At 43.7% G+C, this 22,119-nt stretch overlaps 1 protein-coding gene across 5 annotated transcripts in view; it reads left to right on the top strand.

Moving 5' to 3' along the window:
• CRTAC1 (cartilage acidic protein 1) overlaps positions 1-22,119 on the top strand; it is a 399,993-nt gene that overhangs the window by 198,785 nt on the left and 179,089 nt on the right. For all 5 annotated transcript variants that reach the window (XM_029610137.1, XM_029610138.1, XM_029610134.1 and 2 more), the window contains one exon: positions 15,387-15,523. In XM_029610137.1, the coding sequence (XP_029465997.1) occupies positions 15,387-15,523 (137 nt within the window). The remainder of the gene's footprint in view (positions 1-15,386; positions 15,524-22,119) is intronic.

Raw genomic sequence — 22,119 nt, forward strand, 5'->3', positions numbered from 1 at the left:
CAATACATCACTCCCGGACCGCTCCTGAATGCCTGCTCCACCGACTGACATTTTTATCAGGTCTCAGGGGGTCTGGAGGGTGGGGGGTGGTGATGAATTTATTGCGAACATCTTGGGGAGGGGTCATGGGGGGGGGGCAGGTTTCATTCATTCAGCAACTCTGGGGGGGGGGGCAGGGGGGCTACTGTTTTTCGCATGGCTGGGGGAGGGGGGGCAGGAGAGTGTGGGGTGGTTAGTTTAAGAGACCTTTTCTCATAGGGTTGTTTTTTGGGGGAAGGGGGAGGTTCACACACAAATACATACACTAAACTTGCATGATCTCGGGAACGCACCACAATAGCCCTCCCCAGATCACAAAACAAATTTGGAAGTGCAAATATGGTTAGGCACTCCCCTATTTGGCTACATAACGCGCACAGACGCCCAGGGACAGACCACAGGTAGCACCAACAATTTTAATTTCTGAGGTCTTGGGAGGGGGCAGGAGAGTGGGGGATTATTATTTGATTTAAAGGGTTGGGATTGGGGGTTTTTTTGGGGGGTGGGTGGGTTCCCACAGAAATAGAAAGACAAAGGTTTTCTGATCTGAAGGGTAGGCAGTAGGCGGGGGGAGGTGACAGTGAGGGGAGGGAGAATGAGGGGGGAAGTGAGTGTCAGGGGAGGGAGAATGAGGGGAGAGGTGAGTGTGAGGGGAGAGAGTTGGGGTGAGTGACCAAGGGGGAGGAGGATGAGTGACTGAGGTAAATGAGCAAGGGGGAGGGAGGGTAAAGAACCTGACTCTGCCACTGCAACGCGTGGCCGGGTACCGCTAGTAGCCAATAAAATCAGACACTAAATGTCATGGCTGGGAATGCCAGTTCAGAGTGATTACCCAGAGGAGCAGAGTTGGGTAGGGTCTTGTACTTCAGCAGCCACCTCCCTCTTGGTTTAGTACAAATCGTCGCTTAATCATAATGTGATAGGATTATTTATAGTTTGATGCAATTAAGCGACGATTTGTACTAAACAAACTTTTTATAGCAACTCTATCATTGTAACATCTTTCTAATATTGATTTGAGTGTTTGAAATTCATATTTATCTGTGTTTCATGTCGTGTCTTATAAGGACAGCTTCAAATATATTTTGTAACCGCTGTATAGGCATTTTCAATTATTCATTTTTATGTATGTCTAATGTTGTTTTCCAATGGATTTGTTTAATTGTTTTGCCTGTTTTAGATTTTTGTGATTTTTTTTTTTTTGTTCACGTTCATTATTATTGTATATTTTTTGTTAATATAATTTCGTGTATTATTTCTTTAATGAATGTTATTAGATTAGCATCATTTTATTTTCATACACGATCATATGATATATTTCTTGTAATCATAAAAATACATGGTAGTTCAATATATTTTTAATGTTTGATTAGATTATTTAAAAAAAAGAGGTTTTAACATATATAATATACGGGATTTCTTGATTTGTTAAATTTGGAATCTGGGTTGCACTACCTTGTGTATAGTGTACAAGTTAAATTAGGTTCAGGACAAACAAGTCAGAACCAGACAAACAAGGGAACCATGGGAAGGCCCAAAGGATGCAGGGGAACAAGGGACAGGAGGACCCTTGGGAGGCCCGCAGGAGGATAAGGGCAAGCTGGGAACACACTGGTGAGAGAGGACGTTGGGAGACCTAACACAGGAGAAGAACCAGGCTGGAAACACACAGGGTAAGGAAGGATATTGGGAGGCCCAATACTGAACAAGAACAAGGCTGGGAATACCCAGGCAATGAAGGCCACTGGGAGGCCAAAACAGGAAAAGAGAGCAAGGCAAGCAACACACTGGCAAGGAAGGCAACTGGGAGGCCCACACACAGGACAAGGCCAAGCTAGGAACATGCTGACAAGAAAGGCCACTGGGAAGCCTAACAAAGGGCAAGAACAAGGCTGGGAACACACAGGCATAGGCAAAACAAGAACCTAGGCAAGGTAACCGCAAGCGTGGCCAGAGCAAGGAGCAGCATGACTCGAGGCCATGGGCTATGAGCGAGGCAGGCTTTAATATGCCTGCCCTTGCTGCATCATGCAGCCTGCAAGGCAGAGGCTAGAGAAGATCCAAGCATGGCCCAGTGATGGCCCCTGCTGGCAGGGGGACCACCTAGCAGCCAGTATCGTTACACTGAACACATTTATAACTAAAAACACAATCAAATAACAAAACAGCACTTTTAAAACAGCACTTTTAAAATAAAGCCAAATTACTACAGTCTGAGCCCACACAGTCAATGCTGTTTATATAAAAGCAAAGCTGAACTGAATACTCAATATAAAATCGGGTTTTACTAACATCATATAAGGTGCTTGTGGGTTTTGAACCACCGGGCCCTGTTCTGGTGGACTGAAGCTCTGTAGAACGCTGTTTTACCTGTGAGGAATTGGGTAAGCTGTAGTGTTACCTTTCCAGGTAATGTGGGCTGGGCTATGGCCAGCCAGGCTCCCATTAGCTCTAGAACCTACCCTATCACCCAGCTGTTTTTAAGTGCTAGCCAGCAGAGTACAGTATCTCCTCCTCCTGAGCTCCATTGCTGGGTCTGCACTAGGCTGTGCTGAAACAGAGTGAGATGGATTGGGTCTCTCTCCCCAGATACTCCAGTAAGGGATGTTGCATCTTTTCTGAATACCTTGGATGTTCCCTGCAAGCTATAAGTCAGGATACACATGTTTTGTTTTCTACCTTTTTGTTTGCTGCATCAAAGAATATCAACTAAAAGCTAGCTATTGTGTGTTTTAAGACCCTGACACATCAGCAAAAGCCATAGGGGTAGACTTTTTAAAGAAGCACGATGATTTTACAACATGCGCGCGCCATGTTATAAAATCCGGGGGCCGAATTATGTAATCTCTGCACAGCTACGCATCCCGGCCTTCCCCAGTTCCCTCCCAGTCCGCTCCAATTACCCCTTACCCTAATTTCCCTTCCCCTCTCCTCCCCAACCCCTGAGTCCTACCTTTTTCCTTTTTTTTTTGTTTTCAAACTTACTTCAGGGCCCAATCTGAAGTATGTTATGCGTGCCGGCAGCCAGGACAGCGAAGAATGGCGCTGTCCTGGCCTGCCGCCCGCCCCTTCAAAGAGGTCCAGCAGTTCTGCGTGTAACGGGGGTTAGGCGTGTGGCTGGGCCCCTTTGAAAATGCGTGCAGTACGCACAAGGCCCGGCCATACGCGTAACCCCCGTTTTTTAACGTGTGCAAGTTTTTGAAAATCTACCCTGTACCTGGGTAATTGCCAGGTTCTTGTGGCCTGGTTTTGGCCTCTGTTGGAAACAGGATGCTGGGCTTGATGGACCCTTGGTCTGACCCAGCATGGCAATTTCTTATGTTCTTATGTTCTTAGTGAACAAGTGGTATTTCAGCAGTTTCCTAAAATAAGGGACATTTGAAACTGATTTGATAATCTCAGGGAGATCATTCCATAATGTTGAACCTGGAACCCTGGAACCTGGAACCCTCAAAATTCACTCTCTGGACTCACCCAACTGAATCTGCTTCAAAAGTAAGGATTTCTAGCAGATGCAGAACGATGAATGAAGAACACAATTAGGCTGATAAACCTTCAATACAGAAGTGAAGCATGATGAAGCCAATCCATTCATCGCCTTATAAATCAATGACCCAGTTTTAAATTGAACATGCCAATAGACCAGAAGCCAGTGTAATCCTTCCTAGATTAGAGAGAGATGCTCAAACAGAGCCTCACATACTAAATGGGCAGCAGAATTTTGAACCAACTATAAAGAGGATTGGAGCAGATCCAAAAATAAGAAATCACAGTAGTCTAGAGATGACAAAACCAAAGTCTGAGTAACAGTTCAAAAAAAGAGTGCAACTTAACAAATTCTGGACCAGTTTTTATATGAGAATGCAGAGAGAAAATCAAGAATCACGCCCAAATCTCTGACTTGACTACTAATGGGAATCGTAAAGCTCAGAAATGAGAAGCTCTGAGGAATTTCACTCGACGAAAAACAAGATTAAAAAAAAAAAAAGAATTTCAGTATTCTTAACGTTCAGAGCAAGCTTTTTGGTAGTAAAGCTAGTCTTTGATCCAATACAAACACCTGGACAACTTCAGCAAAGCCTCATCAATTGTAGAAATAATTGGGGAAAAAGAATTGGATGTCATCAGCAAAACTTGTATAAAACATCCAAATCAGCTAGAATTCGACATAATGGAGACAAATAAGTGTTAAATAATGTCCCTGAAAGTGATGAACCCTATGGAATATCAGTCCGCAGGGGAAACGGTTCAGAGCATGTGTTTCCTATTATCACCTTATATGATCATTCTAAAAGAAAAGAGGAAAAGCAGTCCAAGACAGTAGATGACTAGCCTAATGCCTCTAAATGACCCAAAAGAATAGAGTTAATTAAGGTGTTGAAGGTGGTGGAAATGTCCAATAAAACCAGAAAGAATCCAAAATTCTATAACAGCAACATTTCAGTGCTATGAGACGCACGAAATCCAAATTGAGAATCAAGGATTTTCTTCAATGAAATCTTGTAGCTGTTTCTCAATTATTTTAGTCAATAAACAGAGATGAAAACGGACAATAATTGGCTGCATTAGTAGAGTCGATATACATTTTTTTTTTTTTAAACAATGGATGTACCACGGCTGACTTCAGGGCATTGCAGAGAGCTAAAACATCATGATTGACCTTAATTAGAGCACTAGAACAAGTACTGAAGTAACAAATACTATCCTTTATCTTGCCCACTATCTCACTAACATTGTTCGAAGAAATAGGATCACATTTCTCACAAGAATCAATATATGATAAACGAAAAAAAGGCAAAGTAGTTAAATCACATGCAGATTGTGATAAATTGCAGAAGGATCTTGTGAGACTGGAAGATTGGGCATCCAAATGGCAGATGAAATTTAATGTGGATAAGTGCAAAGTGATACATATAGGGAAAAAGAACTGTTGTTGTTACACAATGTTAGGTTCCATCTTAAGAGTTACCACCCAGGAAAAAGATCTAGATGTCATAGTGGATAATACATTGAAATCGTCAGCTCAGTGTGCTGCAGCGATCAAAAAAGCAATCAGAATGTTAGGAATTATTAGGTAGCAAATGGTGAATAAAACGGAGAATGTCACAATGGCTCTGTATCGCTCCATGATGAGACCGCACCTTGAATACTATATGCAGTTCTGGTTGCTGCATCTCAAAAAAGATATAGTTGCATTGGAGAAGTTATAGAGAAGGGCAACCAAAATGATAAAGGGGATGGGACAGCTCCCCTGTGATGGAAAGCTAAATAGGTTAGGGCTGTTCAGCTTGGAGACGCCTGAGGAGGGATATGATAGAGGTCTGTAAAATTATGAGGACTAGAATAGGTAAATGTGAATCAGTTATTTACTATTTCAGATAATAGATCTAGGGGACACTCCATGAAGTTAGCAAGTAGAGCATTTAAAACAAATCAGAGAAAATTATTTCACTCAATGCACAATTAAGCTCTGAAATTCATTGCTGGAGGATGTGGTTAGAGTAGTTAGTGTAGCTGTATTTAAACAAAGGTTTGGAGAAGTCCATAAACTGCTATTAATCAATGTGACTTAGGGAATAGCCACTGCTATTACTGGCATTAGTGGCATGGGATCCATTTAATGTTTGGGCACTTGCCAGGTACTTGTAACCTGGATTGGCCACTGTTAGAAACAGGATGTTGGGCTTCATGGACCCTCAGTCTGACCCAGTATGGCAACTTCTTAAGTTCAGAACAGGCAATGCAGAACAATAAAATCTGTCACCTAAGAGATTTTATCATAGAAACAAAAGCAGCTAAACTATTGCATACAGCATATTACAAGCAGATGGCATAGTCAACAAATAAACAATACTAAACAGTTCATGGGGTCTGGAAGCAGCTGACATGATATGAGAAGAATAAAAACTTTGCTGCATCAAGTACAGCTTTATAGCTTCCTAACATGGTGCAATAAAGCTGTAAATTTCACATAGATTTGACTTTTCGCCAGTGACGCTCATCCCTTCTAAGCTTTCTTTTAGCAGTACATAACTCGGGGGCAAACCAAGGAGCATAATGCTGATGGTGTCTGGTTATCAATTTCACTGGCACTAAAGAATTTAATAAAGGGCGTAGCGCTTCATGCCAAGTCAATACTAAACTTTCATCATCTCTTTTCTCCCTACAAGCAATAGACAGAGCTGGTAACCAATGATCCTGGAACTGGTCAGACTGGTCTCTTTGATCATGCATTTGGAACAAAGACTATATGAAAATTCTCACCTGGAATCCTAATAAAAGCAATGTAACAAAAAATGATCAGATCACGGAATCTTAGCACTAGAATACAAACGTTAGTCATAACACATCATTGGTCATGAATACATATTTAATCCAATATGTGACCATACATAAAGGGAGGCTCCCAGCACAGCCAATAAAGAAAAAAAATCCTCACAACATGGAGACAAAGGAACAGCAGCCTTTCTAAAGATGAAAATCACAGTGTCCTAAAACTATTCCCCAACCAAGTGAGGAAGTGCCCAGAATCAACTCAAGCAGCAACACTTCTTCCATGACAATTAAAGACAACTGAGGTTATGTTTCTATCCAGAAGTCATCCTCCACATTTCTTACAACAAAGTTTTGAAGAGAAACTTCATAATTAGGCAAACAAAGCTGATTCACTAAGAATGTCAAGAGTTAGAGATGGACACAGCAGCTGACAGTGAGGACCAAGGCACCAGAACAGAATCAGGAGTCAGAGGCATGGTCAGACAGGCAGAGCTCATGCAACATCAGGGCAGGTAGAGTTTAATCACAGTCGAGAGGCAAGCAAGAAGTCAGGATAGTCAGCAGAGTCAAGGGTCAGGCTGGGTCACAACTAAAAGCAGCAAAAAGACCAGGAACACACAGAAGCAAAAGCTGTTTGTAGCACCCCTTGACCACTTACTTCAGGTCCAGGACTGCTTATCTCAGGTCGGGGACTGACCTGTGGGAGCCCCCTCTTGGGTAGATTCTGTTGGTCCTCATGTTCTTGGCACCTGGTGCTTCCACCTGGGGAAGAAGGTGTTAGTGGGTGGGATTTCTCTCCCTTCATCCCAGGAAAACAAAAGGGGCTGTGAACAAGGTTGGCAGTGTGTACAAATATATATAGCCTAATAAACCTGTATAAGTATATACATTTCTACATGACTATGTATATTCCTATTAGGATGTCAAACAGCACACTGATCTACTCATGGTTAGCAGTCTCAGGCCACACAGCTATATACATTATTACAAGTTAGCAAGAATATTTAATATTTGGCAGTTTGGGGCTGTTGGCCCCCCCCCCCCCAGTATACCACTATATAGAATAGAAGAGACCTTTTGTGTTCCCGTGTAATCAATCATTATTATCCTTCCCCTTTTTTTTCCAAGTCTTACCCATGTGAAAAGAAAATCAACTGGGGTGGAGGGCAGTGTTGGCCTGGTGAGTCCATTGTATCTAAACCGCTGTCATCTCCTCGGTTCTGTTTCCGCTCCGCTGAAAGGTCTGTACCAACTCTGGGGACCACACCCTCCTGGGGACCTGATTCCACCTCCCGGTCTATCACTGGGGTTCATGCTGTCCAGGGGTACCCAATTCTGCCTCCTGGAATGCTGCTGGGGTTCACACCCACTTGGGGGACCCAACTGCACTTCTGGGCCTGTTGGGGTCCCCCTTCTTCCTGGGGGCCACTGTATCTGCCGGTCGGGTCCATGCTTTCCTGGGGGACCATGTGATTTGCTGCTGGGGTCCCCTTGCTCAAGGGGGACCCAAGGTCACCTCGCGGTCTGTCACTGTCCTTCAGTTCCTCTCCCTTGTTAGGAGGGCTTTTCTTGGCTTGGATTTACAGCTCCACTACACACATGGCTTGTTTAGTATTTAGTGATTCAGGCCCTCCACAGTTTCAGCTTTTAGTGATTTTAGCTCCACTAAGCTCATGGCCAGTCATTTGCTGTTACCCAGCCTGGCCAGTCATTTGCTGTTACCCAGCCTGGATGGGTCACCTTCTCTCAGTCAAAAGGCTAAGACCAAAGCACAATCATGGGAAGACAATATGTGCACATACTTCCATCCTGCCTGGATTTTTTTTTCTGTTTGTCTGAAAACCGGATACCCAAGGATCTGACTCACCTTGTCAGTCAGGGTGAGAATCTGTTTGCTTCCTAGGACTGTTTTTCAGTACATTTTTCTCACAAATTCCTCCTTCAGAATTCTCCAATGTATGACTTTTCCAGTCATAGTTCTGTATGATTTAAAGTGATATTTCATTGCAAGTTACCAACAGTAGTCTAGGGGAGCTTTGACATGCAAATCCCCTACCTGAGTCTGACACATCTATTCAATGGTCATTTAAGCATGTGCACAGTAAGAGGTCTGGCAACCTTTTCAATCTCATTCTAGGTTTTCTGGGCTAGCTGCATTGTCATCTATTTTTTTTTTCTGCTGCAGTTTACGTAAATGTTAGCATGCTTTTTACCGTCTCTCCATGTTACTCAGGTTTTGGCGCAGAGGCTTTTATAGGAAAACTTTTATAGGAAAGCAGTGATGATGTAATCAGGGTCTGCCCACAGGAAGTTGCGTTGGTGAGATTATCTGGTGCAGAATGCATCAGGTGATCAAGAGGGCAGGAACCATGCTAGATGCAGGACCTTGAGATATGGAATGCTGACCCATGGTTGGCAGTATATTGCAATACCTCCTTTAGGTTCCCCCCCCCCCCAGGGGCCCCTCCAGGCTGTCCTGGGCTTCTGAGAAAAGAGATAATGGAACTTCTGGACTGGAACAGTGGCACTGAGTTTCTCAGCTGGCTCCTAGGATATTTTCTCGAGGCTGTAGTCCTTCCAGTCCACTAAAAAATAGTTTTTCTCACTATTCTGGAGTCGGTGATGTCACTGATTTCAAACTCTGTATCTGAGTCGGGGGTGGAGAGAGGTTTTCTCTTAAAGTAATCTAAGGGTCAGAGATTTGAGTAGAGAGATGTGGAATGAGTTATGGACATTTTATTTATTTATTTATTTAAAAGGTTTTATATACCGACATTCATCAAAGATATCACATCGGTTCACAGCGTAACATAAAACTAGTGCCTGTAACGGCGCTTTACATTGAACAAGTTTACCAAAATACAATTAAAAACATATTGAAACTTAATAACTAGAAAGTAAAGGGAAAGGTGGGGGAAGTAAAGAATTAAACTAAAATTAAAATAACATGTTTACAAAAGGGTAAACGAAGAAAAAAGGGGGGGGAAGTGACAGCAGAATAGAGTTAGATTAATAAATTATTGTAGGGAAAAGTGACAGAGGAGTTATTGAAGGGGGAAAGTGGCAGAAGAATAAAGGTTAGATGAAAATTATTGTAGGCAAAAATTGCAAGTATATACAATATGTACAATAATAGGGGATTAACATAATTTAACATATGTGCCAGGGTAAGGGGTGAAGGTGAGGAGGAGGGAGGGGAGCAAAGGGGTAGGAGAGGGGGGTAGGGTGACATAAAGGGAGAGAGGGGAGGTAGGTGTATGCTTTAATGGGTAAGCCAGGTTGAAGGGGGAACAGAGATGAGGGGACATAGATGAGAGCAAGGAGAATTTATGTGTATGCTTTGGTAAAGAGCCAGGTCCTTAAGCTTACGCTTGAATGTTTAGAGCATTCTTCTTGTCGAAGTTCGACTGGCATTGTGTTCCAGAGGATTGGCCCGGCGATCGATAACGCTCGGGCTCTCGTGGAGGTTAATTTGTAGAGTTTAGGCGAAGGTGGGTGGGCATGGTGGCGAGATGAATGTGTCTAGTGGGTTTATTAGATTGGTGAAATCGGATGGTGTCATTAAACCAATTCATTTCGGGATTGTACAAGGCCTTATGAACGAGGGAGAGAGCCTTATATTGTATGCGGGAGGCTATGGGGAGCCAATGTAGATCTTTTAGGACCGGCGTGATATGGTCGTGTCTGTGAGTGTTGGTCAAAATCCGGGCTGTAGTGTTTTGTAGTATTTGAAGGGGGTGGATGGCGTTATTCGGGAGTCCGAGGAGGAGGGAATTACAATAGTCGATTTTGGCAAAGATTATAGTTTGTAGGACTGTACGGAAGTCAGGGGGATGAAGTAGAGGTTTAAGTTTCTTAAGGGTGTGAAGTTTAAGGAAACCATCTTTTAGTATATTACTAATGAATTTCTTAAGTGTGAAGTGACCATCAAGAATGATGCCCAGATCACGGACTTGTTGCGCAAGTGGGATGTTTGAAAGAGGGGAGGGGTTCAGTTGGTTTTGGGGTGAGATAAGCATGATTTCAGTTTTAGTGGTATTCAGAGCTAAGTGGATGGAAGATAGGAGATTGTTTATGGATTGGAGAGTATTTTTCCAGATATTCATGGTTTTCGAAAGAGAGTCAGTAATAGGGATGAGCAACTGAACGTCGTCAGCGTATATATAGTGAGGGAGGTTGAGGCTGGAAAGGAGGTAACAGAGGGGTAAGATGTAGATATTGAAAAGGGTTGAGGAGAGGGATGAACCTTGTGGGACACCTTGCTTGAGGGGTATGGCCTTGGAAACATGGTTTCCTAACTGAATTTTGAAATTCCTGTTACTGAGGTAGGAGTTGAACCAATTGAGGGCAACCCCTGTGATGCCAATTTCAGTTAACCGCTTTAGGAGAATGGAGTGGCTGATGGTATCAAATGCAGAGGAGATATCAAGAAAGGCAAGGATATAAGATTGTCCTTTCTCGAAACCTTTGAGTATATGGTCTGACAGAGAGAGTAAAAGAGTCTCAGTGCTGTGAGATTTCCGAAAACCGTACTGAGCAGGTGCTAGGATGTGGTTGTCATCGAGGTATTCAGTAAGTTGTTTGTTAACGGTTTTTTCAAGGAGTTTGGAAATGAAAGGGAGATTGGAGATGGGGCGGTAGTTGGCTAGATCAGAGGGGTCAAGTTTAGGTTTTTTAGTATAGGTTTGACGATTGCCTGTTTGAGGGGGACAGGTACCTGTCCAGAATTAATGGACAGGTTGATGATATTTGTTAAGGGTTTAGCAATAAGGTTAGGTATTGAGAGAAGATGTTTGGTGGGTATTGTGTCAGTTGGATGGGAGGAGGGTTTGGCTTTTTTAATAAGAATTTCTATTTCTAGTGTAGAGGTGCATTCTAGAGAAGATAGAATATTAGTGTTGTTTCTAGTCTTGATTTGGTTGCAGTCAGGTTCCAATTGTTGGATGGGAGTGGATGATGCATTGGTGAACTTGGATATCAGCTTGTCTATTTTGGTTTGGAAAAATGTGGCAAGTTCTTCACATTTAGATTTGGCTATGTCATCTGGGACGTCGGAAGCTGCTGACTTGGTGAGAGAATTAACGTACTCGTATAGCACTTTAGGATTGTATTGGAATTGGTGTATTTTGTTAGCAAAGAAATCTCGTTTGGTGTTAAGTTTTTCTTTATACAGATGTAAGGAGGATTTAAATTGTGCCAAGTGTTTATGTGAAGGGTCATTGCGCCAGATCTTTTCGGATTTTCGAAGTTGTTGTTTAAGGTTTTTTAGTTCATGGGAGTACCAGGGTTTCTTTTTGTTATTGTTTTGTGAGGAGATGAGTTTGGCTTGTAGGGGGCACGTGGAATTGGCTATATTGTTTGTGATGTCGTACCATGAGGCAAGTGCTGTGTCTGCATTGGAGAGGTCTAAGTGATCGAGATTGTTTGAGACCGCTGAGATAAGGTCATCTCTGGTACAATTTTTTCTGTAGTGGATAGTTTTCTTTATGTTATCATGGCATGTGGGTATCTTGATGGAGAGAGATGCATTGATGAGGTGATGATCTGACCAGGGGATGGGAGTGTGGGAAGGAGGGTCAGTTTGAATGAGGGCGTTAGTGAAGACATGGAGAAAAGGGGGGGGGGATCTTGGATTGATAGGTCACTGGGTTTATTTGCTTTTTGACTTTGCAGGTGGAGACACACAATTCTACCTGCCCTTGTGGCGAGTTGAATAGTTATTTAAAGTTAGCCATAATGTAGCTTGCTGTCTTGCTGACATTTATTGTTCTGCATTTCTGTATTGCAGGCTTTGAAATCATTTCTCTCTGTTTTTCCAAGCTATTGATATCGCTAGTCTGTATTAAGTAGCTGTGTTTATAAATTTAAAATGGCTAGACCCTGCTAGACATGGTATCCTTGAAGTACAGAGAGATTTCCAAAACCTAGGGACGAAGATTAGACACATGGCAGAGAGCATTGCCTTTTCAGAAGTATTACCTGGTCATAGAAAGGGGAAGGAAAGGCTCTGCCATATAGAGAACTTCAATGTCTGGCTCCAAACCTGATGTAAAGCAAGTGGTGGTGGTTACATTGGTGGCAGGGGCTGTTTCTGGAGCGGTAAAAGGTTATACTGTAAGGATGGTTTCTGACCTTAGTGTGGACCCCTTTCCAACCTCCAAAATGTTTGCAGACCCCCATCATGCTTCCCTTTCATTTTTAACTGCAGTTGTATGCCATATATAGAAACGTTATTAAAGTAATCGTGAAATTCTTGTATGCACACCGGGCTTATTCATAATATGTAAAATATTAAATAATGCTTACTGATGATTGCAGAGCACAACAGTAAATGTGCAAGAATGTACTCATATTCAATAACTTATATAGTGAAACTACAAGCACTATACAGCTGGATCCTGAGCAGGAGATCTTTAGTAGAAAAACATGGCTCATTTCTTTTTCTCCCGTTTATGTTATAATAAACCCTGATAATGCTGAAAATGAAGGTCCCTGCCTATTACCAAGCTTTCTAATAATCCACACTGTTACCCAGATTAGTGAAACCATTGTGCAAGACATCCAGCCTTCCCAGGCTCATTAACATTTTGGGGTTTTAACCGTAGCTCCATGCCTTCTGGGAAGCATAGAAGACAAGCCTTAGTGGATGAGGCCCTCTGTATCTCTTTCCAAACCCCTGTTTTGTCTCCTTAGAGGCTGCCACTCTGTCTCATCACTTCTTGCCATTCATCTTTTACGCGTGGAGTTTTAATACATGGTAGAGCAATCATTATTGTAGCAGGAATTTTGTAAATAAGTCCTCATATCTTGTAGAAGCAAACTTTCCTTTGCTGTCCTACCCTCTGTCTGAACCCCTGATAAAAATCAAAGAACAGTAAAGCTAAGGGAAGCTGTCTGGCAGCAGCAAACACATTGGCAATTTCCAATTTTGTATTTCAATGAATAAATTAAATCTTTAAAACAAGGTGCAATCTTTATTTGGATCTTAGGAAATGGCTAATTAGCCTACACTGTCCAAGATAATACATGGCAGTGATATGCAGTCTGAGGCTTTGGAACCACATGTACCTCTGACATCTCAATCTTATAGAATTGAATAGAATTAATATTTACATCTTAAAATTAAAAGAAGATAACATTAGAATGCGACTCTTTGAGAGTTGGTTTGTATATGTGACTCTTCAGTTGACAAAGGTTGAATGCCACTAATACATAACCAGGAGATTATTTGGCATCATTGAAAATGTCTTTAGATCTTTATACACATGGCAGTTCATAAACTTGTTAAGGCTGAATATCATAGGGTCCATATACACAGTCCTGGTATGATCATTCTTTGCAAACGCTATGCAATGTTTTAATTGTACCATTAGAAAAAAAAAAAAGGTAGAGGTGATTAGAAAACAAGTGAGAGTAAAGATCTAAGAGCACCTACAACTATAGATGTGATGGGTCTTCCACTGTTTCCAAAACAGCCTTCTTCCATTGTAGGAAGGTAGATTACAAGTACAAAGAAGACTCAAAGCACTCTTGGAGTAGGGAATCAAATTTCCTGATAAAGATACTTCTGTTTCTCTGAATAAAAAACCAGCTTTATCTATTTTGGCACAGGTCTTGTATTTTTATGGGGCTACATGTTGACATAGATTTATTCTGTACAGCGTTTAAACGTTTGAAAGTGTAAAAGTGAAGGGGATCAAATGGGAAGGATGTGTCCAGACAAACCTGTGCAAAGGATGTTGGTGGGAGGACTCTTTGGGATAACCTTTCCTCCAAGGGGATATTCAGAGTGTGGGTTGGTTTCTTTTTTTTTTTTTTTTAGAAAGGTTAAAGGTTTATCCAATTTCCTGATCTGGTAAAATTCCAGGCAGTGTTCTAAGACAGCCCACTGGAGGTGTGGCTGTGTGTGTGAGTGGCAAGTATGACGTTGGACCAATGGGTGAAGTTTTGTGTCAGGTATAAATCTGTGTCTGTGTGGGGGCCTGTGAAAGGGGACAGTCCTTGTGGAAGGAGCTTCTGGAGAGTCCAGGCCACAGGAGAGAGAAGGGAGAGCTGCTTCACCTAGAAGCACTTCTGGAAATGGATTACAGGTGAGAAGGAGGAAACCAGTGGAGTATGAAAGAACATCTGAGAGTGCCATCCGCTCTTGTGGATTTTGAAAAGGATTTTTGAGGGAAGGAGACTAGGTTATGTGGAGATTTTTCTGAGGAACTATGTTGGGGCTATGTTGGGGGGCTGGGGCTGGGGCCTAGGGGAGAGGCCCCAGCTGACTATTTCTTCCCAGAGCTTGAGACTAGCACTGGCTCTAATGGGCCGATGGAGGGCGGGGTTGTACGGTCTCCATAGCCGCTCCAGAAGGGAAGTGTCTGACATCCTAACAGCTTTTAAAGAGTGAGTAGAAATTTTGGACTTCTGTTTCAGAAGGATATAACTATCCAGGACCTCCCTTGGGTCTTCAAAATCGGAAATTATGTAAAGGTGAACTGGACCTTATTCGCATTAAGTGTAATCTTTACAAAAACTGACCACAGGGGAGGTGAAAAGGGGTTTCTAAGGCCACTGCAGCCAAGAGATTGATAGTGGGGAATGATTGTTTTGTGATCTGAACATTGTAGCAAGTGTTGTGACTTTGATAATGGACCTTGGACTAACAAAATGTTTTGGCTACCAATTTTTCATATTTAAATGCATTTATTTTTGGAGCCCAAGATACTTGTGGACATTGCGATATTTATGGAGGTGCCTTTGGTCAGTATGGCCTTGCAGGATGCCCTGTGAAGAGACTTGTTTCTCACCCTGGGATAGCCAGCCAAATGCTGCCCAGGGCTGGGAAGGTGATCCCCTTCACACTATGGACAGAATGCATACTTACCCGTGGAAGTGGTAGAAACCACGAGAAGGTGTGCTAAGGCAATACGGAAAACATTTTGTTTTACTTGGTACAATAGTATTTGATATGAAGCAAATTTCACCTTGAACAGTGTAAAACGGCTCCATTTTAGCAATTCCAGTAGCGGTAATGATGTCTTTTACGGTACAGGATTTAACTACCAGCATTCCTGGTTTTTCAGGTGTGGCTACGTACACAGATAAACTGTTCAAATTCCGAAATGGACGCTGGGAAGACATCCTGAGTGATGAAGTCAATGTCAAGAGGAGCGTGGCAAACCTCTTTGCTGGCCGTTCAGTGGCTTGCATTGACAGGAAGGTAAGTGTGGAGTAGTTTGGAAAGTGTCAGCTGCGATGGCTGGCTGAGGTTGTCAGTGTGGAAGAGGGTAGGCTTCTTTCTAAGCATGAAGTATGCAGGACCGTCTGTAGGAAAGAAGGTTGTAGCGCACCAGTCATGGCTTGGGGCGCACTGATCTTTGTATGAATGGGTGCAGGGCTCTTGGAATGGAAAGAGATGAAGGGATCTTAATATGGAAAGGAGTTGGGGACTTTGACTGTGGAGTGCGGTGCAGGGATTTTAGCGTGGGATGTTAAACTCTTAGGTACTGATTTTTAGAAAGCATTTACATGAATAGAGGTAGATTCTCAAAAGATGCACACGCAAAAAAGTCCATGCGCGCATAAAATGGCGCACACACGAGTATATGCTATTTTAAAAAAATGGAGAACACGTGCGCCTACATCAGGGACTGCGAGTAAAATTGCACATGTGAACAAGGGGTGGGCTGGGCTGTTCCAGGGCACTGCTGGTATGTATGTGCATAAGTTGCTATTTTAAAACCTGTCAAAGTGACATACACATGGTTTTTTTACTTGCGTATATTTACTTCTGCTCAATATCTTGTGTAAGTGATTATAAACATCATTAAATTGAAAAAATGTTTGGCTAGAGGTCTGGGTGCAAGGATCTTCACAAGCTGCAGATGGACTGGGTGAACTGGTAGATTAAATGGTAAAACTGCATGTGCATGTTATAAAATACCCTGATTTACACGGGGAAAAAGTGTCAAATGAATGTAATAAAAATCTACAGGCATATCCTTGTAAAATTAGAAGTACAAATCGTGGGTATATGAGTTGCGCACACTTAGCCGGCTCCTTTCCAACTTATTTGGCTAACTAGCACCTTTCCCGCTACTTAAACAGACAAATTTGAACTTATTTGGATGAGTAATGGCACTTATCTTGCCATAGTCTAATTTATCCGGCTAAGTAGCAGCAGGCCCACATAGCTGGATAAGTCTGAAAAGCACTACTTGTCCGTAGAAGTAGCGGGAATGGTGCTACTTGTCTGTCTAAATAGTAGTTTTTGGACTTATCTGGCTACATGCCACTACTTTGCTGGATAAATCAGCATTTTTCCAGAAAAATCTGAACTTGTGCACCTCATGGTTTTTAGATACGCGAGTATATCTGCATGCACTTGTACTCATATTTTGAAAACCTGCACATATACATAGTTATAAAGTATCGTGTGCATATAAATTACAGTAATAAATTACCGTGTGCCCATATACATGTGCTTATGGGTGCACACGAGCAGTTTTGAAAGTTATCCTCCCTAAAGGGTAGATTTTAAAACATAGACGTGCCGACTTTATAACGTGTGTGTGTGTGTTTGTGTCGCCATGTGCATGTTATAACATATCATACCCACGCACATGTGCAGATGGGTTGCGACGTGCATGCACGTGGGGGGGGGGGGGGGGATTTGTTAAAGTACGTGCGAGGCGATCAGGGCTTTGCCCAGTTCCCTCCCAGTCCGCTCCAAGTACTGGGAGAGAACTTTCCTATACCCCTACCTACCCTTCCTCCCTTTTCCCCTCTCCTCCCTGACCCCTAAACTAACCCTGCCTACCCTCATTTTTCTTGCTAATGAACTTACCCGCTCCTCCGAGCAGGAGTAAATTCTGCGTGCTGGCCGGCTGCCAGTGCCCGCTTCCCTGGGACAGGGCCCAATGGCCGCTGTCCCGGCCGACTCCTGACCCTGGCCCGCCCCTTTTCAAAACCCCGGCACTTCCGAGCGTACTGGGAGATATGCGCGTGGCTGGGCCATTTTGAAAATGTGCTCGGCCTAGCCACGTGCCTATCCCCCACCCGTTTCTGCGCGCACAGGGTTTTAAAAATTTGAGCTTAAATTGAGTTTTAGACATGTAAATGCACTTTATCGTGTAAGTGGGCTTTTGAAAATTGCTATAATAGATGGCATTGAATTGTGCATAGATTGACATGTAAGTATGCTTTATGGGCATAAATGTATGTTGCATTTACATATGTAACTCCTTTTAAAATGACCCTATTAGGATAGAAGTGGTGGTTGAGCTTGCTATGGAAGGGGTTTAGAGGGCTTTAGTATGGAGTGGAACTCAAATCTCCCAGTGGGTTATCAAACACCAATAGGAACAAGTGTTGTTTCTCTCAACTCCTCCACTTACCTGCTTGTCCCCCACAGTTTGGCAGACGGTCCTCGTCATCTCTGGAATCACCTTCAAGGCCTTCCACTTCTAGATTTTGACAAAATGTTTTAAATAATAATAGTTAATCTCTTTTGCTGATTAAATTCTTCCCTCTTCTGACCCTTATTCACAGTCTAGTATTTTTGTGTTCTAGAAGGCATCTGGGATAATAAAGGCACCATGAAAAAGAATAATTAAAAAACCAAAACGATGTAAGCCTACCTTATGTTTACTTTCTTTTTCAGACTGTAAAAGTTAGTGATAACCAAACTCACTAACTCAAGTCTAAAATTACTCCTTCCATTGCACCCTGGATCCTACCCAGAGCATCTGCCTTTCCTTCTTGGGCCCAAAAGAGGTTTATGTGTGAAGGCATTTCTCAGCGTAGAAGCTGTAGCAACAATTCAAGAGATCCTGACAAGTTGGTTAGCCCTTGCTGAGTGAGGAATAATAGGCCAGCAGTTCCCCCACTCTAATCTCATTTCATGCTCACATTAGATTTGAGTCCTAACCTTGCACACACCAAAAGAAATCCCTAAAGACCTCTAGGTGGTTTTCCCCTGGTCGTCAGTGCTGTCCCAGGGGAGGAGGGGGGGGGGGGAGGAAGAGGGGACGGGAGGTGATGTTTTGGGGGAGGGGGGAGAGCCTGTCAACTGATAAGCCCAGTGTGTTTGTGATTTATCCCGCCTGTCACCTGCTTTCTCTTCCTACACCTCCTCCTGCAGTTTGTTTTCTAATGATTATCACTAAATCAGAGGCACAGCTGCTAGGCTGGAACAATAGGCGGCTTAGAGGAGGGCACAGGTGCTAGCAGCTGGCCATTTTTTTGTTGTTTTTGTTGTTGTTGCGTTGTAGTGATACCAGCAACCTGCAGCAGCTCCGGTGTCAGAAAGGGGCGTGCTGAATGCTTCAAAAGAATACAAGCTGACAATCAACGGATGATAAAGCTCTTCCTTGAACTGGGTCTGGATAATCAGTCCAAACTTAGAGACTGATGCGCGCGCCATCTATTTCAACAGGAGGGATTCAGTTTGCAGAAAAAAAAAAAAAAAAAAAAAGGAGCCAGGAGAACAGGAGCCTAATTTAATGGGGCCTTAATTCCAAAGGCGCACAAATCAGATTTTCTGCCCAGCTGAAGCTTTTCTAAATGTTAATTTAGTGAGGTTGCGTGAACAAAATCTAACTTTTTTTTTTTTCCCCACACGTTCTGGCTTCTTTTGTTTCTGATTTTTGCTTCCCTTTCTATGAATTTGATATGTCCTGCATCAGAATGTGCACGTTAAAGGGCCTTATTTACTAACAGGGTCATTTTCAAAGGAAAATGTAACTATAACCTACCTTTGTAGCAGTTTCTTAAAAACCCATTTTCCTACCTTAAGTGCACTTAACACGGATAAAACCTTTTGACAATTCAGTGGCACATAATACTGCCGCAATTTTCAAAGGGCTTTGAACAATGTTTTTCTCCACTCGAGAAATATACTCACTACTACAGATAATCTAGGGCCTCTGTTTTTGCAAGGCATCTCTGTTCAAAAGGATGGCAGCACGGTTGGAAAAGCAGTGGGGTCACTGGCAGAGGTGTCAGCCCGGCATTAACTGAAAGGTCTGCTTGTTTAAAGTGATGCTGACTGGGGCAATCAATATTGTTTTCCTACGGGGAGGGAAAAAAATCCCAGGTGGTTCAGGCGGAGCATCATTTCCCGGGGGTCGGTGTATTTTCAGGCATGAGTCACAAAGACCAAAGGAGAGAAAAAAAAAATGACAACCTCACCAACCCGAGTTTTCTCTGTTACGCTGTACCGTACTGTTTCACCCTGTGTAAGTGTGGAGAAAGCAGAGGCACAGCCGCTGGGGCAGATGGAGAAATTCAGCCTCTGCATCTTGTACTATTCTCTCGTATTCCTTGCTCTATTTGAGGAGAATCTATACGCTGCAGGTGCTTTCCTCATATACCCCATTCACCCATTGCTCCCACAATCCAACCATGAACACAAATGAAGGTAGAGGAACCATTTTGTATTTGAATTTACACAATTTTATTTAACTCTTCTCTTTTAGTTTTGTAAATTTATCTGGGAGGTTCATTAAGCCACGATAAGGCTCTAATGCACATTTAATAGTATTTATTTCTTGATAGACACTGTTTGTTACACCTGTCGGTCGCAGATGGCTGCGACCTCTCATGCTCACCTCTTTTTTTTTTTTTTTCCCCGCTCCATCAAGTCTGGGAAAAATGGCGGCCTCTGCCAACCCCTGTCGGCCTCTCTGGCATTCCCGGGACAGCGCAGGCACTGCCGACCACCATCTTGGACCTGGAATCACCTAGCCACGCGCGCGTGTGCAAAAGGGCCTCTCTTGAAGACGTCATGGCAGGAACCTCAGGGGCGTTCCCTCCCAATGTCAACCCGCTTGCGTATTTGATCCAACCAACCCTTGCCTTCCTTGAGTTAGCAAGGAGTTCTGTCTTGCTGATTTCTCCTCTTCTAGGACTTCCTGTTCCTGAGCTAGTCTTGGCATCTGGACGCTCTTGAGTACCCGCTCCTCGGGGGCTTCCTTGCGTTCCTGGCTATCCGCTCCTCAGAAGGCCTTCCTGCCTGACTACTACAGACCTGCTTCTGTGAGTATCTCGACAGACTTCTACTTTACGAACTGTGCTAAGGATTCTACGCGGTGTACCCCATACTCCGGGCCACTACTGCCTTCCTTGATAGAAGTCATTCAGCTTTCCTGCACTACAGAATATCTGCCTACCAACTTCAGGAGCCACTTCCCGGTTCCGGCATCTCTACCAGTGCTTCAACATCTTCTATACTGACAGTATTGGCGTACCCCGCTCCACAGGCCAGGGGCCGGATCTGTGCTACTGCGGTGCCTACACTTGTCAGAGGGGATTCTTGGCATAGCCCGCTCCACAGGCCACTACCGGATCTTCTCATCTGTGGTTTCACTCTGAGCATTCCCCACTGCTCAGCACTATGTTGCGACCGTCGCTGCCCGACGTCTCCACTCCACCCTCCTTACCTCTTTGGCGACTCCTCCTGCGGTCGATGGACATTTGGCTGCCGCGGCGTCTTCCTGCCGTGCTCTCCAGCGTTCCCGGACCAGCTTGGGCGCTGCCTCCCGCCATGCTGTTCAGCTGCCTAAGGGCGCGTGCGCCGCGTGGCCCTGCTTCAAGTACATTCAGTGGCACGAACCTCAGGGGCGTCCCCCTGTGATGACGTCATGCATCCAGGATACAAAAAGCCTACGCGATTGCTAGCTTACAAGTTAGCAAGGTTGGAATTCCTTCGGATGGGATTCACTCTCCAAACCTAGCTACTTTGCCTCCACTTGGACTACTCTATTGGGGTACCCGCTCCTCTGGGGCCTCTCTTTTCTCTTTCAAGTCGCTGTCTGGAACCGTTACGTGCTCCTCGAGGGCCCATGTTCCTGGACTCGCTACCTGGACTTCACTTCTGCCTGGAAGACACCGCTGCCTGTACCATCTGTGAGTTACCATCTATCGCTCTCAGAGCTGTTCCCTGGAACCAGGTACTCGCTTCTCGAGGGCCTGCCTTTACTTCAGCTCCTGTGCTCCATATTGAGAGACCGCTGCATGAGTACATTACCAACAAGGCTCTATTCCTGAACTCTACATTCACTGCTGCTACTCATGATATCCGTTTCTCTCCACTACAGCACAGCCATTGTGGGATCGCTGTTCCAGAGCCTGAGGGACTACAAGCCCAGCCGGGCTATATTCCAGCTCACTTTTGCCACCTCTGGTGGCTCACCATCACTGTCTAATAAAAGATCTAAACTGTGTGTGTCCTAAGCTGAGCCTGACCTGTGGCCCCTCACGGACCTTCCCCAGTGGGCGTGGTCATCTGCCACAGAGTCCAGGGGTCCACCAAAATCCTTACAAACAATAACACTCTACTACTGCATCTACCATTCTGTGGACATTATTGTTTCTCTATTTATAATAAAATCTCTACTTTAGCTGTGTTCCACGCTACTGAGTCTGTACCTGCTGACGGTGAGGCTCACAGGGCTCCTCCTTGTGGGCGGAGTCATCTCTCATCTCAGCCCAGGGTTCACATTCCTCCATAACCATAACAGTTAATTGCGCAGTAGAGCATATCGTGGTGATATCGTGTGATAGATGTGATATTTTGTGTGGCCTTGGCCAGATTCTCTCCCATATTGGAATGAGCTGCTTTGCATGCAGTTTGCATGTATGAATAATGTTAATCCATGCAGAGCAGCTCATTGCTAGTCAATTCTTTGCTAATAATTTATCATGGCTGACCGAGAAAGTGGTCAGGCGCGATAAATTAACATCTCCCTGGGTTTCATTAAATCTAGCATTAGAGGTTCTTGTATTAGATTACAAGGCCATGCAAAAAAGTTGATT

This window comes from Rhinatrema bivittatum, chromosome 7, assembly GCF_901001135.1.
Source record: "Rhinatrema bivittatum chromosome 7, aRhiBiv1.1, whole genome shotgun sequence".
In the NCBI taxonomy this organism is placed as follows: domain Eukaryota; kingdom Metazoa; phylum Chordata; class Amphibia; order Gymnophiona; family Rhinatrematidae; genus Rhinatrema; species Rhinatrema bivittatum.